The sequence below is a fragment of the Mastigoproctus giganteus genome, chromosome 1, assembly GCF_048544385.1.
Source record: "Mastigoproctus giganteus isolate SK-2022 chromosome 1, ASM4854438v1, whole genome shotgun sequence".
NCBI lineage: Eukaryota > Metazoa > Arthropoda > Arachnida > Uropygi > Thelyphonidae > Mastigoproctus > Mastigoproctus giganteus.
In genome coordinates this window covers 75,551,552-75,573,461 of record NC_143575.1, presented here as the reverse complement: position 1 = coordinate 75,573,461, position 21,910 = coordinate 75,551,552, and the positions used below count along the sequence as shown (strand labels likewise).

Genomic DNA, 21,910 nt, shown 5'->3' with positions numbered 1-21,910 from the left:
TTATCCTTCCATATTCTTAGATATATATAATATCAAAACTATTACATGCATCCAACTGTTTACTGACTACATCATAGTAATTCACCAGATTGGCCAGGGACAACCTCCCCTTAATTAACCTGTGCTGGGATAAATTCAGGATACCATTCTTATGAAAATGTTACTGAATCACATCCTCAACTAAAGATTCTATAATGTTTTCTATCACTGAAGTCAAACTCACTGGCCAACAGTTACTTATCTCTCTTTTTTTAGCACCACCTTTGTATCTAGGGAAAACATTAGTACTTCTCCAGTCCAAGGGCATCTTCCTAGAGTCCAATGACATGCTCATTAGCATTCTCAATAATTTGATACACTTATATGCATCCTTCTAAATTACAACTGAGTATATACAGTGGTGGCCACATAAATTTAACCCTCTTGAAGTTCAATATTTCCTCAATAACTCCCTCTATAGGTAAAATTATGTAATTTCAAGGCACTACATCATCCTGTAAAACTAGTATGATATTGCATCATCTGGTTTATATTCCTATACTAAAATTTACATTATCCCCCCCTCAAATAAAAAGATTTGTTCTATACACTCAGGTGTTAAATGCAAAGAAATATTGCTCTCTGGAGGGAGGCAGATGTAAAACATGAGCTCCGCTAATTGTGCTCATCCTTGTGCATTAGGGATTATCTCCTCCAGTACAAATGAGATCATACCACATGTCAACCACAACACACAAATTTAAATTGTCTGGAAATTATAGTACTATAGCATCCTTATCTTGCAGAATTACAAACATCTTTAAATTAACAGAACATTGACAAAAAAAAGTAATTTTTTTTTTGTCCTATTCTATGTTTGGCTCCAAGTTCAACAGTCCTAGTAAACTAATCTACAACATCAGCAATTTACAATTTAAACAATGTAGTATATCTCATCAATTGCTAGTAGGGCTGCTTTGCAAAATATGCTGGCTCGACCTCAGTCAGGTACATCCACAGTGACATTGTTAACTTGCTTGCTTACTTTCACACTTATGCTATTTACAGCAGAATTGCAACGAAATCCCAACTCAATGATGCTAAAATTTTGATTATGCTAAATAATGATTATAAATTATAGACCATGAAAGTGCTGGCCATGGCTAAATACACTGCTCGACAAAATTAACAGAACACATAGAAAACGTGTAACTTGTGCAGCTGGCGATGAAGTGGACAAAATTTGATACAGTGTACCATAGATGAAATAAGGAGACAGCGAGAAACTTCAGACAGGTATAAGGACATTTATAGGGTTAGTATAAGAATTACTAAAAGGTCACATTGCAGAAGTCAATATAAGATACTTGAAAATATGGTCACATAACATCAGTACAGTGTATGATCCCCTCCAACAGCTAAACAGGCCTAGAAGTAGTGAATCATGCTTGATATAAGGGCATCTGAAAGATTCTGTAGCAACAAATCTCATTCTTCCATCAGCGCAGACCTTGGCTCACCAAGTGACCGAGGAGTAGGCTGTTGATGTGCAATGTGACGCCCAGGGGCATCTCACATATATTTGATTGGATTTAAGTCTGCTGATTGTGCAGACTTAAATCCAATCCAACTGTCTTACAAGACAGTCATTGGATATCTTTAGTTTCAAGATATTCCTCCATCATTCGAGCTCTATGTGTAGTGGTGTGGCAGTGTAAGAAAAAAAAATCTGGGCCAACCTCACTCCTAAAAATTCGCACATAGGGTTTGAGGATCTGGTCTCTGTACTTCTGCACAGTTATGGTACTCCTATCAAAAAATAGGGTTTCAGGACCTGGTCTCTGTACTTCTGCACAGTTATGGTACTCCTATCAAAAAATAGGGTTTGAGGATCTGGTCTCTGTACTTCTGCACAGTTATGGTACTCCTATCAAAAACACAGGACTGTTGATCATTATTCTGCCCCACACAAGAACACTGCCTCCACCACAAGTGCCCCTTTCACTGATGTTGGAAGGATGGTACTGCATTCCTCATTGTCTTCAGATGAAATAATGTCTAGAATCTGTTTGCTGACTAAAATGGGACTCAACAGGGAACTAAGTCACATGTTCATGCCACTAGTTTTGACAAGTTCTGCGGTGGTTTGGGGTTAATGGGATACAAACCAATATTTTCCTTGCGTAGGATCCACTTGAATTGAGCCTTCTTAACACAATCCAGTTGGAAATGTTTTCACCTGTTGCAGCAGCCTCAAGAGACAAGGACATTGTAGGGTTCCCTTAGCCAAATAACATTAGAGCCAAACAGTGGTCTGTTCTAGTTGAAGTAGCCATCGGGTGACCTTGACCAGCTCTTCTTGTAATAGTTCCTGTTTCCTGAAACTGCTTCCATAGTGCAGAGACGACACTGCATGACACATTAAGCCAACCATCTCAAAGAATCATCTAAACAATGATGACTTTCCATCCTGAGTACTGGAGAGTACTGTTGGCTTGTTCATCAGTACTGGAGAGTACTGATGAACAAGCCAAAAAACAGGAATGATGTGATGTGGTCAAAACCCATGTTTCATAGGCATGAATAATTTGCATAATATGTGGCTCTGTAAGGTGGTAGACTGATTTGTATTGGACACTCAGAATTTGCATGCCTATTATATCAAATATTCACTTTCAGCAACACTGTTTCACAATAAATATTCATGAAAAACATTTTGTTCTGTTAATTTTGCCGAGCAGTGTATAAATGAAAGTACCCACTAAATAATTCTGTTGAATTTCCTGGAATCTTTAGACAAAATTGAGTTTGCCATTGACCAAGTCATTATGGGCTCTCTCTCTCTCTCTCTCTCTCTCTCTTCATGCAACTCCTAGCCTTTAAAAAAATCCCTGCTTTTCCTAAGAGCTTCATTGACAATGAACACCTTGAAAAGACTTGTGTTCTTCTCACTATTTTAAATTTCCCATTCCCCCCAATACACACACTTTTTAACGACGACATAATAGTAGTACACTTTCCTATGATGCTGTGCACTTCATGGCAATAGTTCTTCTTCATGCCTTCCCATCTGTTTTCCTTTCTTTTCCAAGTTTAAACTTTCCATGTGAATTTAAATAAGCATAATTAAAATTTCTGTAAAGAAGTTATTATTGCAACTGTGATTATTTTATTTAGGTAACCTTAAGTTATTTGGTTATTCTTACACTTTCTTGCACCTAATGCCTGTTTAAATAACTATTTAAGCTAATGTTCTTCTCGAATTAATGTTTAGAACATAGTGTTTACCATATGATGCAAAGAAGCCATAGGCTTTTGCTGCACAAGCCAAAAAGGTAACTAATTAATTAAAAATAATAATAAAATAAACTACCTATTTGACTCCCTCCTGATGTATCTGTATATCCAGCTGACCTATGAAGTTCTCCAAACTGTCAGCCTCAATGACCCATAGTAGTAACTTTAGTCAACTCGCTGGCTAAAAGAAAAATTCCTACAGTATTCCTGTAATTTGAAGTTATGGCCCCTGGTTCTGGAATCATTTGAAATAGCAAAAATTTCATCTAATTCGTTTTACTTTCACCTCTCAGAGCCTTGTACCTCCTTACTGAAATCACCTCTAAGGTGCCTGGTTGCCAAGCTCTGTAGCCCACATAACTGAAGTCTTTCTTCATATGTATGCCCTTTTGCCAACTTCACCAAGTGAGCTACCTGTCTTTGGATGCTTTCAAGAAGCTTGATGTCTTTTTTTTTAGGTGCCATCTTCATACTTGAACACAATAATCTAAGTCTGTTTTTACAACTGCCTTGCACAACGGGATTATGACTTCCTTATCTCTATGAGAAAATGTTCAATAAATCATCAATAAACCATGAGCCTTCCTCGACACCTATCTACATTGTTCAGAGAGCTTCATGTCCAAATCTTCCACTACTGCTTTTAGTTCAACTCCACCAAGTATATAAGTTATTTTTGGGTTGCTACTCCCCAAGTGTTATGACCTTGCATTTTGCTGCATTAAAACATAGCTGTCACTTTTCTGACCATCCCTAAAGTCTATCTAAGTTGCCCTGAAAAAGTTCTGCTGTGCTGGTCATTTAACTACTCTACCGACCTTGCCACCATCTATAAATTTTGACATCACATCCCCTATCCCTTCATTAACATCATTTAAGAAAATCAAGAACAGTGGTCCAACAACCGATCCTTGGAGTACCTCACTTCTTACATTAGTCCAATCTGAAGAACAACCATTAATCATAACCTCTGCCACTTCCTGCAAGCCATCTAAAGATTTTCCTTGTGATTCCAACATGTTTTAGCTTATACATAATCTTTCATGCCAGACTGAATCAAATGCTTTGCTGAAATTCAAGTAAACAATGTCAAAATTATTTCCTAAATTCGGCTCATAAGTGATTCTGTCAAAATAGCTAACCAAGTTGGTTAAATATGATTTTCCCTTTACAAAACCATGATGTGTTTCCTTCAGAATTCCATTCTATCTAAATGATCATTGTGTACATCCTCATGTCCAACTTTGAACCACTTATGAATGGTAATTCAGACACACTGGTACGACAATGTTTCATCACCATAAACAGTTTTTAACATGTTATATGTTTCTATTGCAAATTTTTTCAGTTTAATGCAAAATTTGATATTCACTTTTTGTTCCATTGCAAAATTGTGACATGGAATGTTAATAGTATCAATGAAACTGGTTGTTACTTGCACTCTGTCAGCCTACTCGACAATCTCTGTACCATCATCTGTTGGAGGAAGTTTTAACTACAACATACCACTTCTGATTATTTTCAAACTCATCGAACATGACTGCAACAGTACCAGTCCAGGAACTTTATTGCTACACCTTGTGTATTAAACACCCAGAACAGAGTATACGTAAATTGGGGCAGCCACCGTTTCCGTGAACACGTGGCTGTACCCAAATGCTTCATGTGCTGTAAATATGGGCATACAACGCACACCTGCACCCAGACTGACCCCACATGTGGCCACTGCTTGGCAAAAGGCCACACTTACAGGGATTGCCCAAACAAGAGTACTGACCCAATCTGCACCAACTACAAGAGTCTGAAGCTGGACTGCACCCACTCAATCAGGGATAACGTGCCCCACCTACCTGAAGGTTAAGAGCTTGTTCCAATCCAGGCTGGATTATGGGGATGCGCCTTAGAGGATACAATACTACAGAGGTAAAATTTCTGCAGATCAATGCGCAGAGGGCCAGAGCAGTAGCGAATCAGATCTGTATCAAGGCTGAAGAGGAGAATGTAGATGTCACGATAATACAAGATCCATACTCACACATGAAGATAGTCAGGGGATAGCCCTGACCTACAAGATAGTACAATTCGAAGATGACACCCCTTAGGCTGCAGTCGTGGTCAGAAATCCGGATATTACTGTGACCAAAATCACACAGCTTAGTACAGCCCTGGGCTGCATGTGCCCACTTCACCACAGTTCTGGGGGCATTTTATGTTATTGCCCTCTAGTGTCGCCTGGGCAAAGACATAACCTTCGCCACAAGATACCTCTAACTGGCTGCTGACACCCTTTCCAACACTAAAATTATAGTCGGTGCAGACGTGAACTGCCGGTCACCAATGTGGCATAGTCACACGCCAACAGATATGGCACCAGAAACAGAACTATATTGGAAGAGTTCCTTGCAAACTCAACATTGACAGTGTTAACCCAACCAAACAATTTGCCCACATTCAGTAATACACTGTGGGAGGCCACCATAGATGTCTCCTTGGCTTCCAGGAACATCGCTAATAATACTACCGACTGGTTCGTCCAAGAGGCCTGGACAACGTCCGATCATCGAGCCATTACGTTCCAACTCAACAGATCATTGACTAGGGTACCTGCAGCTAGACAAACCACTCACAGATACTCCATTTCCAAAGCAAACTGGAAACTCTTCCAATGTACCTTAAAAACCAGCATACAACAGAGACAGAGGGAGCTTGAGCGCCTCGAAGATCCAGATCACTTCCAAAGCAAGATAACAGAGATCATAACGCACACAAGCGACATCGCTATTAACAAGAAAAATCCAACCCCTGGGTTGGATTTTTCTTGTTAATAGAAATCTGTGCCTTGGTGGCACCTAGAACTGCGACTCCGGAAAGAAGCACAAACCAGAAAAAAGGCCTTTCGGCGGGTCAGGCGCTCCTGGCCGACGGCGGAGGTTGAAGTACTCCGACAACGGTACAAAGAAGCGAGGAACACTTACACAGCCCAAATCAGAAGCTGTAAACAGCAATCTTGGAAGCACCTGGTCTCCACTACGGGAAACGAGAACCCCTGGGGAATCATCTACAAACTGACCATGAATAAACTCCCCTGAGGGGTAGTTATTGCCGCCGCCATATTGACCCAAGGAGGCATGTCCACAACCTGGGAGCAGACCATTTCCAATAACCTGGACACAGTCTTCCACCTGGCTATACAACTGGAGACAACAGAGCAGATCCAACTCTGCTTAGAAAATGAAAGCTAACAGCAACGACAGAACCTCACTTCACTGTGGAGGAGCTCAACAGTGCTGCCACCCTCATTAGGGGAAATAAATGCCCTGGACTGGACCTTTTGGAGCCCAAAAACATCAAAAAGACAGTAGAGTTTGCCCCAAACCTGTTGCTCAACCTCTTCCTTCACTGTGGCACCTTCCCAACCTCGTGGAAGTAAGCAAACGTCAAAGTAATCCTGAAAAATCTGACCAAACCACCACACCTCCCAGAGTCGTACAGACTGATTGCACTTCTCACAGTTGCAAGTAAACTACTTGAATGCCTCCTCTATGGATGAATACAGCAATATTATGACAGGGCTGGCCTGGCCTCGCCCAACCAATTTGGCTTCAGTGGGGTCGCTCAGCCGTGGAAGCCTTAACACACCTACAAGAACAAGTACGAAGATGCAACAAGAAGTATTTCCTTGTGATTGCCGTGGACTTTTCTGGGGCGTTCGACTCACTTTGGTGGCCAAGTGTCTTGGCAAGGCTTCGGGTTGCTGGGATCCCAGGCAACTTCTACAGCGTCATCAAGAGCTACCTCACAAACAGATCCATCAGGATTGTTGCTCCCTATGGGACCCTCTCCAAGAATACATTTTGCGGCTGTCCACAGGGTTCGGTCCTTAGACCACTACTGTGGAACGTAGTAATGGACTCCTTCCTAGCCATAGACCTTGACGAGATAAAAATCACAGGCCTTTGCTAACGACCTCTCACTAACAGTGTCAGCAGACTCAAGGGCACAACTGGAGACATTGGCAAACAGGACTCTGTCCACCCTTCAGGAATGGGCAAAGCAAAATCAACTTAAGAATATCCCCTGCAAAGACAACCTCCATTCTGCTCAAGGGGTGCCTCAACCTCAGGTGGCCTCCGCAAATCAAGATTGACCAGAAAACAATTAAATTCTCAAAGCAGCTAAAGTACCTAGGCATGATTCTAGATCCGAATCTATCATTTCAGGACCACCTGAAATACTCGCGCACAAAAGTCAGACGGTACACTGCATTGGTTGCCAGAGTCACTCGCAGAGACTGGGGCCTAGACAGACAGGTACTACGTCTTTTCTATAAAACCATCTTCACCCTAATAGTCATGTATGCATCTGGCGCATGGTATCACAAAGCCACAACTGTTGTCAATAAATGAATCATTGACTCGATTCACCAATCAATCCTTCTGACCATTACTCGAGCTTGCAGCACAGTGAGCATGCATGCCCTGCAAGTCCTTGCTGTTGTCCTCCCACTGGACTTAGAGATCATTCAACGGGGCCTCACACACGACCTGGACAAGGGTATCCCTCCACTATTATCCACAGACATGTTTGGGATTCACCACTGACATCATCAACAGCAAGACTATGGAAAAGAAAAAACTGCATGCTCACCTGCTGCAGGTGTGGCAGGATAGATGGGCCACCTCGCAAAAAGGCGAAATCACCAGAAAGTTTCTGCCCAACATTGGCCGGGTTTTTCCGAACTTCCCACCCTGGTTTTCCCCGGGCCTACAAGTAACATACCTACTGACAAGACATGGAGCTCTGAATGCAAAGCTATCCCTACTTAAAATATAGGAAGAGCCCATCTGCACCTGCAGGGGGCTGGAGAGCTGGCAGCACCTCATGCTTGATTACCAGCAATATGACGACCTCCGCAGTGAATTCATCACAAAAATACAGTATCTAGCATACATCCAGGAGCACCACATCTTGGACACTAGGGAAGAATATCAGCCTTTCTCCAGCTATGCACTGGCCCTGTTCACAGGATGGAGAGCTCTTATCGCAGCAAACTGCAACCAACCACTGACACAATAAGGAAATGAACAAACCTCGAAGGCAATCATCCCGCAGAAGACGCCTGGAACCCAGTGGCCTCCGATAATCAAGGTACTAAACCCTGAAGTGGACCTAAAGTCGAATCAATGAGAAATGACTGTATAAACGACATTGACACAAATACCACATGGATGGGAAATGACACAAGAAAGACCCCACCAACGGCAACAAGCAAACCCGGACCACTTGACTGTCAAGACTGCAGAACAGATGGGAACCATCCCATGAACGATCACGCTTCAGTCTGATCACTCCTGGGAACGGACTAGGACCACCAGCAGCTTTGCTGCAAATGCTATATGGCGAGCTGAATGGGGTACCTTAACCCTATTCATCTTTAATTCCCTAACCCTGGCAGGAGGGAGAGGAGACATTCTGTTTCTTCCCTCCCCTGCCGATCCATCTCTTCGTCTGGTGAGGCATTGGTCTGCCTCACTGACCACCTGGGATCGCCTTCTCTATCGTCCCCATACTTCTGCCTTTCACCCCCGTCTTCAGCCTCCCTCCACTCTACCTGTATACCCTATCCATGGGAGGGGAGATAACTCTTCTTCGTCTCCCCTGCTTGCCATCCAAACTTCCCCCTGCAGCATGGGCATGCCACACTGCCTAGCTGGTGTCATCTCCTCTATTGACTCCTTACTTCTACTTCTACCCCCCCAGTCTTCAGCCTCCCCTCCCTCCACTATTATCTTTCATCTAACATATAGCCCACACATCTAAATTTAATAACAACAAAATTCTGCCCGACTTATTAGGCCTTTTAAAACATCGCGCTTGCATTCAACCTTGGGGGTTGAACACTAGAGAGGTTGAATCGCTAGTTGGCCAGCAATTTACTAACAGCAATCTTATTAAGAATTAACGTCAAATGCATAGATTTTTTTTTTTTTTTTTTTTTTTGAGGTCCTACCCACTGAAATCGAAGGAAACTAGGTGGCAGGACCTGCCAGAGCAACTTATGATTCTGGCTAGCCTCCACATGGCGAGGTATGGGCGGCATCAGGCACAACACAACACATCACATCACACTGCACAGACATGGTCCACATTCTTTCAAGTCTCTGGCTTGAGAGTGTACTGTCCTCGATACAGTAAACACACGTGCAGATGGGAGAAATTACAGGTGCCATCTGACATGAACATACCTTATATATATAACCAATAGACTGGGGACTTAAACGTCGTGTACTTAAGCCTTTCTTATGTTTTACTTGAAGTTAAACATAAGAAAAGCACCTGGGGTGGATGGGATCTATCCAGTTATATTAAAGGAGACGGCAAAGCAACTAAGCAGACCCTTAGCAATAATTATGAGAGCATCCTTGGACTCAGGGAAGGTCCCCACGGACTGGAGATGTGCAAATGTATCCCCAATTCACAAAGGGGGATCGAAGGGTGACACGAGTAATTACAGACCAGTTAGTTTAACTTCTGTTCCGGATAAAATAATGGGTCACTGGTTAAAGATGCATTGCAGGATCATCTAGACAAGACTGCAGCAATAATTCAGACACAGCATGGGTTTGTTAAGGGAAAGTCTTGTCTGACAAATATGATAAGATATTATGATGTGGTTACAAAGGAACTGGATGCAAAAAATAATTTTGATATCATATATTTGGATTTCAGGAAAGCTTTTGACACTGTTGCGCATGGAAGGTTATTGTACAAATTGGAGCAGAATGGTATTAAGGGTAAGTTGCTACAATGGATAAAAGGATGGTTAAGTGGGAGAAGACAGAGGATGGTAATCAATGGGTGCTAGTCTTCGTGGACTAATGTTATTAGTGGGGTCCCTCAAGGTTCAGTGTTGGGTCCACTGTTGTTTTGTATATTTATCAATGATATTGATGAAGGTATATCAGGCTTAATGTCGAAGTTTGCAGATGATACAAAGGTTGGCAGGGTTGTTAATGACAGGCAATGGCAATGACAACCGCTCCCCCCCCTCAGTTCTCCCCCGAGCCACAGCACGTCCACTAGTTTGAGCCTTTTGCTTTCTATTCAAGTTCAATAAAATTTCAATACAAAATATAACCCTAAATCTATATCCCAATGCAGTTATAACACTATATATATGTATTTCGGTATCAAATATTATCTCCGAGTTACGTTATATGACTTTCTTATCCCGTCAACTTATAGGTATTAATTTATGCCTCAATCCATAGAATTATCCTGTTAACCATTACCAGAGCCTGCAGCACCACTAGTACTGTTGCCCTTCATGTCTTGGCCAGAGCCCTTCCCCTTGACCCGGACATCATACGCACTGGAATAACCTATTATATAACCAAAGGAATACCTTACACCCACCTAGACTACACAGTGGATAACAGCGCAACCCACAAGGCTGAAAAGAACAGGCTGCAGAAATACCTAAAACAAACCTGGCAATACCGTTGGACAAACACAACAAAAGGGAATATCACCAAAAAGTTCATCCCGGACGTAGACAGAGTATACCCCATTCTCCCAACTTGGCTGCAACCTGGACTTTACAAGACCTACCTCCTTATGGGTCATGGGGTTTTCAATGCAAAGCTTACAGCATTGGGAATAATGGAGGACCCGTGCTGTACTTGCGGGGAACAAGAAAGCTGGGTGAACATTATGTTTGAGTGTGCCCAATACAAAGACCTTAGATGCAGACTAATAACTAGAGTTCACTATCTACCGAAGGATCTTGAGTCACATCTACTAGATATATATTGTTATTGTTATTTTTTGGTTTTTAGGAGCATTAGCAACTAAGGCCATATTGCTCTGCAATATGCGGTGGTCATTCCCTGACCTTTCCACATCCTCCGTATTTGGTGGTAACGGGCTCGAACCCCGGTCTAATCAAGAAGCGTGTGCTACGCACTGCTGCTCCTTTCCACCTGGCTACGGAGGCGCCCTACTAGATACACAAGAGGAATACTTAGCCATAACTGATTTTGTCCAGGGATTATTTACCAGGCGCCAAACACTAACCACCATATACAGAAGACCTTAATGGAATGAGACAAAACAAACATGCAAATAGCAGCAAGACGACACAGAGGAGCCGACTATACAGACCTTGGACTGACTACAAAATGCACTGGAAAAAGACAAGTGACAATATATTGTCTAACCACAAGAGGCATAAATACCACCAACGGGACAGCTTATTGGCGACCCAAATCTGCACTCTCTTGAGCAGATCTTTCTTTCCAAACTCCTGTGGAGGGGAGGAGAGGCTTGCCTCTCCTCCCCTCCCAAATTTTCTCACCCTGGTGGGGCATAGGCGTGCCTCACTACCTGCAGGGGCCATCTACTCTGTCGGCCCCTTACTTCCAATTTCTTCCCCCCAGTCTTCAGCCTCCCCCAAACTTTTGTCTTGCACAGCGTTTAGCCTTACATATTAAAATTAAAAGAGAACATCAAAATTCTTGCCCGAATCAATTTGGTTTTTAAAACTCACTTTTACCGCACAGCCCCACATTGCATACTATTAATACTAACTTAAGTATCACTAATTTCAACAGTGATTTTTGTTTCCGGTTCTAGCCACTGAAATCCCAGGAAAGTAAGTGGCAGGACCCGCCAGAGTACAAATATTGGTAACACCTGGCCGGCCTCCCTGTGGCGAGTATTGGTAATGTCAGGTCTCACTAGGGGCCCAGCGGCTAACAGGCTGGACGAACAATGGGCACAACAAACTACATAGTACATATCCCACACACTTTTAAATCTCTGGCTTGTCTGATACAGAGAACATACGCGGAGATGGGAGAAATCCCAGGTACTGTCAGACCCTCAACTTATCTAAGTTCCTTACCTAAATTCCATATCCTTATCCTTACCTAAATTCCATATACTGTGATCACTGCTGATAATTAGATCAAGGAGGAGGCATGTTTTCTCTCACTGCCTCTCTAACCTTAACTAACAAGCATTACATTTGTATTTTTAAATTTAAACTAGATTTAATTTTCAGAAAATCAAAAGCACAATAAGTGACCGTGGGTTGACTTACTTTCTTTATTCGATGCTCCTGGTGGCATGATATTTTATGTTTTTGCTCATAACTGTATTATGTAGTTATCTGTAGAAGTGTGTATTCCTAAGCTACTGTTTTATGATGAACATCAGACACAAACGATTGCTCACCTTCTGAAGAATCTACTAATGGAAGATCTTGCAGATCGTTCCACTTTGCATTCTTGTAATGCCAAACAACACAAAGATTGAAAATGGCCACGAGAGCCAGGCTCCACTGGAGAAGAGATCATCACAGATAAATTTGGCATACACAAGGCATGAATATACCCAGCTCCTTGACAATATCCCCACAACCCCCCACATATTCACTCATCAGACTCCATCCATTCACCAGCAGAATAGAGGCAGCGAGATTATATACTAGCTGATCCAGAAGCCTCCTAAAGAGTTAGCAATAGGTTCACTTCCTTGAACTATCTAGCAGCCAGCATGTGAACACCATTTTAGAGCTGTACCTTTGAAATGTAGGAAGATTGGATCTTGCCATTATACCTAACATAATCTCAAAAGACCTCAATCATACTGCATCATAGAAAAGATGGGGTGTGGATTGCCAGAGCTTTGCTCTGGAGAATAAACATGGGTTTCACCACTTCAAGCCTCCAATAAGCAAAGTTGTGGTATTGCACTGAGAGTCATCTACCACCTAGTATCTGCAGATTCTGAATGCAAGAAGAGTAACTGCTGCTAATCAGATCAAGGAAACAAAACTCTGGCCACCAAGACAGTTTGTAACACCACACTCAAAGAACATTAAAGATAAGACACTAATAGATAAAAAGAAAGTACTGTTGCCTCCATTGCACATAAAGTTATGTTTAATGAAACAGTTCATACAAGAAATGAATAAAGAAGAAAATTGTTTGAAGTATGTTTGCATAAATTTCCATTGCTTGAATACAAAAAATCAAATTTTGTTACACATCAAATCTGCAAGCTGCTGCTAGACTGTACTTGAAGAATCCATGAACCAAACTGAAAGGGATGCTTGAAATAAACACACAGATGAGATAATTATGAGTCCCATGCTAGAGAAATTCGGAAAACTAGGCTGCAATTTGAGTGCTAAGGTACCCTTCTTGCACTCTCTTCTCAACTATTTCCCAGAAAATTTAGGCATTTTACATGAAGAAGAATAGGAGAAAAGATTCTCCTGTTCTGTTCTGTGCCATAAACAGGTACAGCCACCAAAACTAGCTTCCCGAGAGAGTCAAAAAGGAGCAAGTTTAATCCAGTCTTAGTGTACAAGAAATCCAGGTTGCAGCCATCTATGCTTGACAAAAAGACATTGCCTTTAATATTTCTGTTTAAGCAAAAATACTGATATCTTTATAAGTATTTTTATATAAAAATAACCCACATGTACAATCTGTAAAAATACAAAATAAACCAGACACACATCACAACCAATAGTTTCATTTTTTTTTTAGTTGTAAAAAATTCTGACATTAAGCAAATTTCAAGTAACCTTTCAAAATTTTCATTAAAATATAATTATTTTTCTTATCAGTTCTTTTGAAATTCTTTTCTATTTCCTTTTAAAGATATTTGAGTTCCATGACCAATAGAAGTTTGAAAAGTGCTGGTTTAAACAACAGGCAAAGTTTTTCAACTGCTATGCTGACTCCATTTGGCAAGTAGTATACAAAGTATACTACTTGCCAAATGGTTATTAACCTATACTACTTGCCAAATGGTTATTAACCTATACTACTTGCCAAATGGTTATTAACCTATATGGTTATTAACTCATTCACAATACGGTTATTAACTCATTCATCCTATATGGTTATTAACTCATTCACAAGTATGCATATTTCTTTATGCAAGGAACCAAATGTATATATAGTTGACATTTTGTAGTTTTGAAAGTTCTTTTAATGAAGTATCAACAAATCACATATATGTATCCATACATGTGATTTGTTATTGAAACTCTATGGTAGGCTTCTCTCTGTCAACTGTATTTAACAAAAAAAAAAAAAAAAAAGTATCTTTTGAACAAGATTCAAGCATGTGGACTTATATAAGCCAACTCGAAGAAATTCTCTGGAATTCAGATTCAAGAAACTGAGGAAATTGAATCAAACAATACATATATAAAATGTACAGGATATTGCTGCAAATAAACAATAACCAAAAACAAGTTTCTATTTTTTTACAATTTTCTCATACTCCCTCCCATTTTTTAATGACATTTTAATTTTATTTTTTATAATAATCCCACTCTTAACTCCATTCATTTTTTGAAGCAATTTAGGTACACAATTTTTTGTTTTTAATGTACATGTTTTTTATGTATGTATATATTTTTATGTTATGAAGTAATTTATGTGCACAGTTTTTATGTACACAAAACTTTTACATACTTCCAAATTCCTCAAAAAATTCATTCAAAGTTTCATGCATACAGACCAGAAAACCTGCACTTAAGAAAGGATTAAGCATTTTCAATTACAAGGAAGAAACAGGTAAATGGCATGAATGATACTAAATAAACATCTGGGAACTTGCATATAAAAATACTAACCATCTTCGCTTGAAACACTGCTCTTCTGAAAGTGTGAGAAAGTATTTCTTATGAAAAATCTGCTGGAATGGCCTAAAAAATACATGTTCAATAAATAAATACAGTTAGTAGCAATGCTGTTTTTTTGTAATGATAATGTACACTGTATTTCTTTTTTACTTTTACAAAACAGAAAGTTCATGTGCATTTGCTTATAACTAAAGAACAAGGTATCTGATTTTTTACAAAATTCGGAGACGGGGTTCAAATGAATAAGATTGTGTAAAATTATTATTAGTATTTTTTTTTTATGAAGTCTCCTATCATGAGAGGTATTAGAACCTATTGTACTTAGTAACACGCATGGGTTGAAGGCTGAGAATATGAAAAAAGATATTTGTTGATATTAGACTTGAATTTCTGTAGATTGTAATTTTCAGGAAATATGTATGAAGGGAGATTGTTCCAGAAAATGGTAGCTGAAGGAATAAATGGGGAAGAAGAAAAAGAAAAATTGGTTCTATGACTTTGAAGTTGGACAGTAAAAATATTGACTGGAATGTGGCACATGTTCAGACTGGTTTGGAAGAGAGAGCAGAATTATAGAAGCCAATTCAGAAGAACAGTGCTCATGGAAGTATCTATGAAAAAGGTTTGCAGCAGAAACAAAACATCTATGAGACAGAGAGTGGAGAAAATTAGTTACAGATGAGTCATTAATTAACCTAACTGCCCACTTTTGAACAGAATCTAGAAGCCAGAGAGAGAGAGAGAGGTTTTGGGGGCACTACCCCTGATGTGGGAACAACATTGCATGGTAGGTCAGATTTGTGATTTGTACAGAGTAAATAGCTGTTTGGAAGAAAAGTAATGCTGAGAGCAAAAGAGAAAACCGAGTTTTTTCAATACAGAGAAAGGAATATTTGTAATGCGCTTATGCCAAGAGAAATTAGAAGTTAGGGCAATCCCCAATACAGAAATGTAATCTTGTCTAGAAATCAGTGTCATCAAAGATAAGCATAGGAGCAGAAGAATCTGTTTTGTGATATATAAGACAGGATTGAGTTTTAAAGGACTGAAATCAATTAAGTTATTTTTGCCCCACTGGAGAATTACCTGGAGATCAGCATTTAAGGAATTGGTAGTGGATATTTGAGAAGGTGAAGAAGTTTGTGCAGAGGACAGTTTCTCAAACAGAAAGGTGAAATGCAATGTACCATCATCGGCAAAACTATGGATAGGATTTTCGGTCAATGAAAGGCCATTAATATACAAGTGATATAGGAGAAAGAACTGTACCTTGGGGGACACCTGCATTAGTGGAGAAGTCAGAAGACAGAGAGTTGTCTACCAGCACCCACAGTGAGCAGTCTGAGAGAAAACTGGATACCCAATTTAAAAAAAAAAAGTGGCAAACCATAAGATAAGATGGAAACTTATTTAGAAGACCTTGATATCAAACATGATCAAAAGCCTTTGAAATGTCAGGGGCAACTGCTTGAGTTTATAGTGTTTTATTAATTTTTGATGGTCAAAGACTTCTGATACATTATTTCTATTACTCAAAGTGTGGTGCAAGTTAAGTGTGCCTGGGAGTTGGGTCAGTGACCTAAAAGCTATTTTTCTTTCTCTTGCAAAGAACAGATAGTTTAGGATCCAGTGCTTGATTGTCTGCAGCCAGTGGCATAACAATGACAATGCAGTGCATGGAGCCCATGACCAAAAGGGGAGCCCACTGCCTTCCTGCCCGAAACAGAAAAAAATTTAACTGAGTAAAAATGCTAGTTTTTTTAGTTATGTTTATGATAAAATTTACTATCTATGAACAATAATTTTTTTCACATGAAGCATGTTAATGTTAGCTAGCTGCACCACAAGCGAAACCGCAATGAAATGGTATTAGCATAGCTGCTGCTTCCAGGGTAGTTTTTAAGAATTTGCGACTGCAGGAATAGGAGCCCACTTATTGAGAGTAGAGGCCCATTTATTGGGGGTCATTATTATTGAGTATAGTATTACTATTGCACCTGTAATATTTCTGAGTATTACTGGGGGAATATGCAGTTAGGCCTGGGGGAACTTTTGCCTCTGCAGTTTATATGTCAAAAAAGTCCCTGGCACGATATTGTATTAAAGAAATTAAATCCAGCTTGTTGGTCTAGTCAGCTTGCATCATCTGTATGTGTAGCACAGTGGTATCGTCACCATCCTCCCCACACCAGGTGGAAAAGGCCTGGGTTCGAATCCTGTCAATGACGCGAGGAACTTTAATAGGCTTTTTTCACTCCATGGGACCGACTAATTCAGGTGTAGATAGCAAGGTTTCCCCTCCAGAAACTGGGGGTTTTTCATCCAGCAAAACAGACAAATTGACCATAGAACACATAAAATTAACAGACATAAGACACACAGCACGGCAGATAAATTTAATTATTCAGGTGGCCTAAAAATAACAGTTTTTGTCAACTTTCATCTATAATTGCTATAAAATTGAGATTTTCCAATTTGCTAATGGCATTAAATAAAATTATTACACAATTGTCAAAAAGCAATGAAAAGTTGGAAGCCGTCCGGATTGAAAATAATAATGAAAATTTTGATTTTGTGTTAACCACCGTTCTGATAGAAAAAATCTTGTCGACTATTAGTTCAACATTAATGATTTTGCAAATAAAGAATATGGATATAGGTCAAGCTGCATTGAGCACAGGAACATCGTATAACCAAGTGAAAAAAATTAAGAAATGAATTTGAAAAGATCATCAAGGAAGCATCATCTATTGCGCAGAAATGGGGTATACCTTTTCAATTTGCAAATGAATGGAGGTGATTTGTTAAGAAACATTTTTATGAACTGACAGAGGACTACCGATTTGAAAATGTAGAACTGCTCTTTAAAAATTTAACATTGGGGCAACCCACTGGTGGATCGCTGCCCAAATGTCCACTGGGCAAAGCGATCCACCGGTGGGTTGTTGCAGCTAATTATCATTGGACGTTGCAACCCACATGTGTCTTGTTGTGCTATGAGTCTTGTATTCAGTTTTGGCATTAAGCCCAGTGTTTAAGCATTTTATTGGATTCACCCGTCCTCCATATATATTTATTCACCAAGTGACAGCCCAGGATCAATATTTTTTATTTATTGAGGTTTTTGTGGGGTATATAAAATCATAGTAGTTGGAATAGAAAAAGGAACCAACAGTTGACAGTTTTATTTAAAATATGATTATTTTTGTTTACAGTGAATTATGCCGAAGCATCCCATACACAAAGTGGGTTGATTTTCACAATATTGACAAAATGTATTAACTTTTTTTGCCCTCCGGTCTGCTTCTTTCTTTCCTTCTTTTTCAGAAATTTTCTTGTAACACTCCCTGCAACGTTTCCTAACTTTCCTTGCTTGACCTTCCATTTTACAAAAAATATGAATCCTGCAAGGTGCCTTTGTTACTTTTGTAGTAGTCTCGCTATTCAATAAACTGTATATTATACTTTCTCAGAATTGAAGGATGGATGGACGATTATTAGTCCCAAATTTACTCTGTACCACCCATGCAATGACTAGCATGGTACTAAAGATTATCTCCACTGCAGCTTTTTTATATCATTTTATAGTTTTACACAGGCTACTATAATATGACGCCATTTGGTCAGATATATTCACTCCCTTCTTCGCTTGATTGTAGCTGATAATAACATCAGGTTTCTTGATTTTTTCTCCCTTTCTATTGTTCCTTCCTGTCTCAATAATTTTACACCGATGAGTTTTGCATGTTATTAGCACCATTACTGGTCTTTTATCGATCCATTTCATGATTTTCACTCCTTTGTTATTCTCAAGAGCGATTATGTCTCCCTGTTTCATTTTTTTTCCTGTAATATTCCTTGGTATTCCTTTTCGATTGCTCCTTAGAGTCCCACAGAAAACGGTTTTCTTTTCTAATAACTCTTGTACTAGAGGGAAACTCGTGCAAAAATTATGTGAATAAAGAACATCCTTCATTGAGCAGATTAGCCATCAGTTTCATTGAGACGGAATGGTAATGTCCTTTAGTACAGTGTCTGAGAGTAAAGTGGAGGAGAAATTGTTGAAGATAAACACAAGAAAGGCACCTGGGGTGGATGGGATCTATCCAGTTATATTAAAGGAGGCAGCAAAGAAAGTAAGCAAACCCTTAGCCATAATTATGAGAGCTTCCTTGGACTCAGGGGAGGTACCCATGGACTGGAGATGTGCAAATGTGACCCCAATTCACAAAGGAGGATCAAAGGCTGACACAAGTAATTATAGACCTGCGAGTTTAACTTCTGTTCCCGGAAAATTAATCGAGGCACTGGTTAAAGAAGCACTGTAGGATCATCTAGACAAGACTTCAGTTATAGCTCGGACACAGCATGGTTTTGTTAAGGGGAAGTCTTGCCTGACCAATTTGATTGGATACTATGATGCAGTCACAAAAGAACTGGATGCAGGGAATAACTTTGATATTATATACTTGGATCTTAGAAAGGCTTTTGATACTGTTGCACATGGCTGCTGCACAAATTGGAGCAGTGTGGCATTGGAGGCAAATTACTGCTATGGATAAAGGGGTGGTTGAGAGGGAAAAGACAGAGTGGTAATCAATGGACACTGCTCATCGTGGACTATTGTTATTAGTGGAGTCCCTCAGGGTTCAGTATTGGGTCCATTATTGTTTTCTGTATTTATAAATGATATTGATTATGGTATATCAAGCTTAATGTCCAAGTTTGCAGACGATACGAAGGTTGGCAGGGTTGTCAAGGACACTACTGACACTATGCTGCTGCAACAGGATCTGGAAAGGTTGAGCAGATGGGCTGAGAGGTGGCAAATGAAGTTTAACATTGACAAATGTAAAGTACTACATATGGGAAACAGCAACCCCAGAGCAACATATCAACTCTGTGGTACTACACTGGCAGCGGTAGAGAATGAAAAGGACCTGGGGTGGTTGTGCAGGCAGATATGAAGTTCTCTGAGCAGTGCAGACGGGCAGCAAGAGTAGCTCATGGTGTATTGTCAATGATATATAGGAACTTTTCTAGAAGGGATAATGAGGTGATTATTCCCTTGTATAAGGCAATGGTCAGACCACACCTAGAGTACTGTATACAGGCCTGGAGGCCTCATTTCAAGAAGGATGTAGAGCTGCTGGAACGAGTACAGAGAAGGGCAACAAGAGTATTGAATAGAACAAAGGGGTGCTCTTACGAAGAATGGCTTTTAAGTTTTGCAAATTACAGTGTCTAGAGACTAGGCACCAGCGAGGTGACCTGATAGAGGTGTATAAAGCCTTGAATGATTTGAGCATGCTCAATGCTGATGGGATTCTCCCTCTGCTCAGAATAATCACCTGAGAGGGCATAAATTCAAATTGAGGAAAGACAGATGTAGGATAGACGTGCGGAAATTTACTTTTAGCCAGCGTGTGGTTGGTTGGTGGAACAGACTTCCATCCCTTGTCGTGGAAGTTGATAGCCTAAATTAAGTTTAAGGCTCAGCTGGACAGGCATTTCGAACGAACAGAGGGGTGAAGTGGAAGTGGTTATTTATTTATTTTTTTAAATTAATTAATTAATTTTTTTTTTGGCTGATGCTGCATAAGCTTGCTTTCTTGCATCAAATGCCTCTACTAATACTATTGCTAATGCTTTACCGTCCACTGAATCACCCTTTCCAGTATAAATAGAGATTTCATGAGTATATCCCTTGGACAAACATAATTTATAAAATTTGATCCCATATTTATGAGATTTGTTAGGGATATACTGGTGAAAGAGTAGTCTTCCACGCCAAGGGATCAAACTTTCATCAATGACCAAGTTTTTTCCTGGCTTTAACACACTTTGAAAATTCCTATTGGCTTTATCTAATAAAATTCTGATTTTGTTGAGATGGTCTTGTCCATTGGCAGTTTCATTGTCAGAGAAATGCCAATATTTCAGCAGATCTAGGAAAAGATCTCTACTCATAGATTTCCTAATGAGATTATTCAAGTATAAATCTTTTTTTGACCAGTATAATCTTATATCTGGGACATGAACAATTCCCATCATCAATAATATTCCAAGAAATTTTTCCATTTCTGGTCCAGTGGTTAGTCTCCAATCAACTTTCTTCTTTTTGGGTGTTCATATATTACTAGCTGCTGATGACAAACAGTACTGTGCACATCTGTTGTTTTCAGTCACCATCATCTGAAGGATATCGTCAGTTAGAAACAGTTTGTATATGTGGTAAAGTTGGTTCAAATCAACATCAACAAGGATTTCAACATCTTTATTATATTCATTAAATGAAATTTTAGTTTTCCCTACCTCTTTCCAAATAACATTTTCAGACTTAGATGCATTGGAGATTACTTGAGAATCTGGGTCATTATTTAATCACTGATTTCATGATATTCATCACTTTCATCAGATTCTTCTGAGGTTTGGATCTTATCATCACCATCACTGTAATTGGAATGTAGGTCTAAATCATCTAATTCTGACCCATCATTGGATTCATCACTAAAGAAATATTGTGACTTCTCTTTTGTCCACAAATCCAACTCTGTTCTCGATATTCCTGGATGATTTTCATCATGTTTTTGGGCACCTCTTTCTTTCAAAAGAGATACATCTGAATCATCACTATATTCATCAAACATTCGTATTTAGCTCGTTTTCCATAAAAAGAGGAGGGGTTCATTTCAAAACTTCTTAGAAATAGGTATCTATAAATACGACAAATGAAAATTTGAAATATCTAAAGAGTTTAACTCGATCTCTAGATTATAGCGATAAACGAAATGTTCTCCACACATGCACATATTTGAAATGAAGTCAATATGGAAGAAATAACTATTCAGTCTCATAGAGTACAAACAAATTGGAAAACAATGCTCATGGCGGTACCAGGAAGTAATTCGAGCATGCACATTGGCGCTTATCCCCATTCATTGCCACAGGGCAGGGCAAACCATG

At 39.7% G+C, this 21,910-nt stretch overlaps 1 protein-coding gene across 1 annotated transcript in view; it reads right to left on the bottom strand.

The window, feature by feature from the left end:
* LOC150090898 (nicotinamide riboside kinase 1) overlaps window positions 1-21,910 on the bottom strand; it is a 147,125-nt gene that overhangs the window by 6,316 nt on the left and 118,899 nt on the right. Inside the window, exon 5 of the mRNA XM_090376792.1 lies at window positions 14,936-15,007. Coding sequence (XP_090232918.1) covers window positions 14,936-15,007 — 72 coding nt within the window. The remainder of the gene's footprint in view (window positions 1-14,935; window positions 15,008-21,910) is intronic.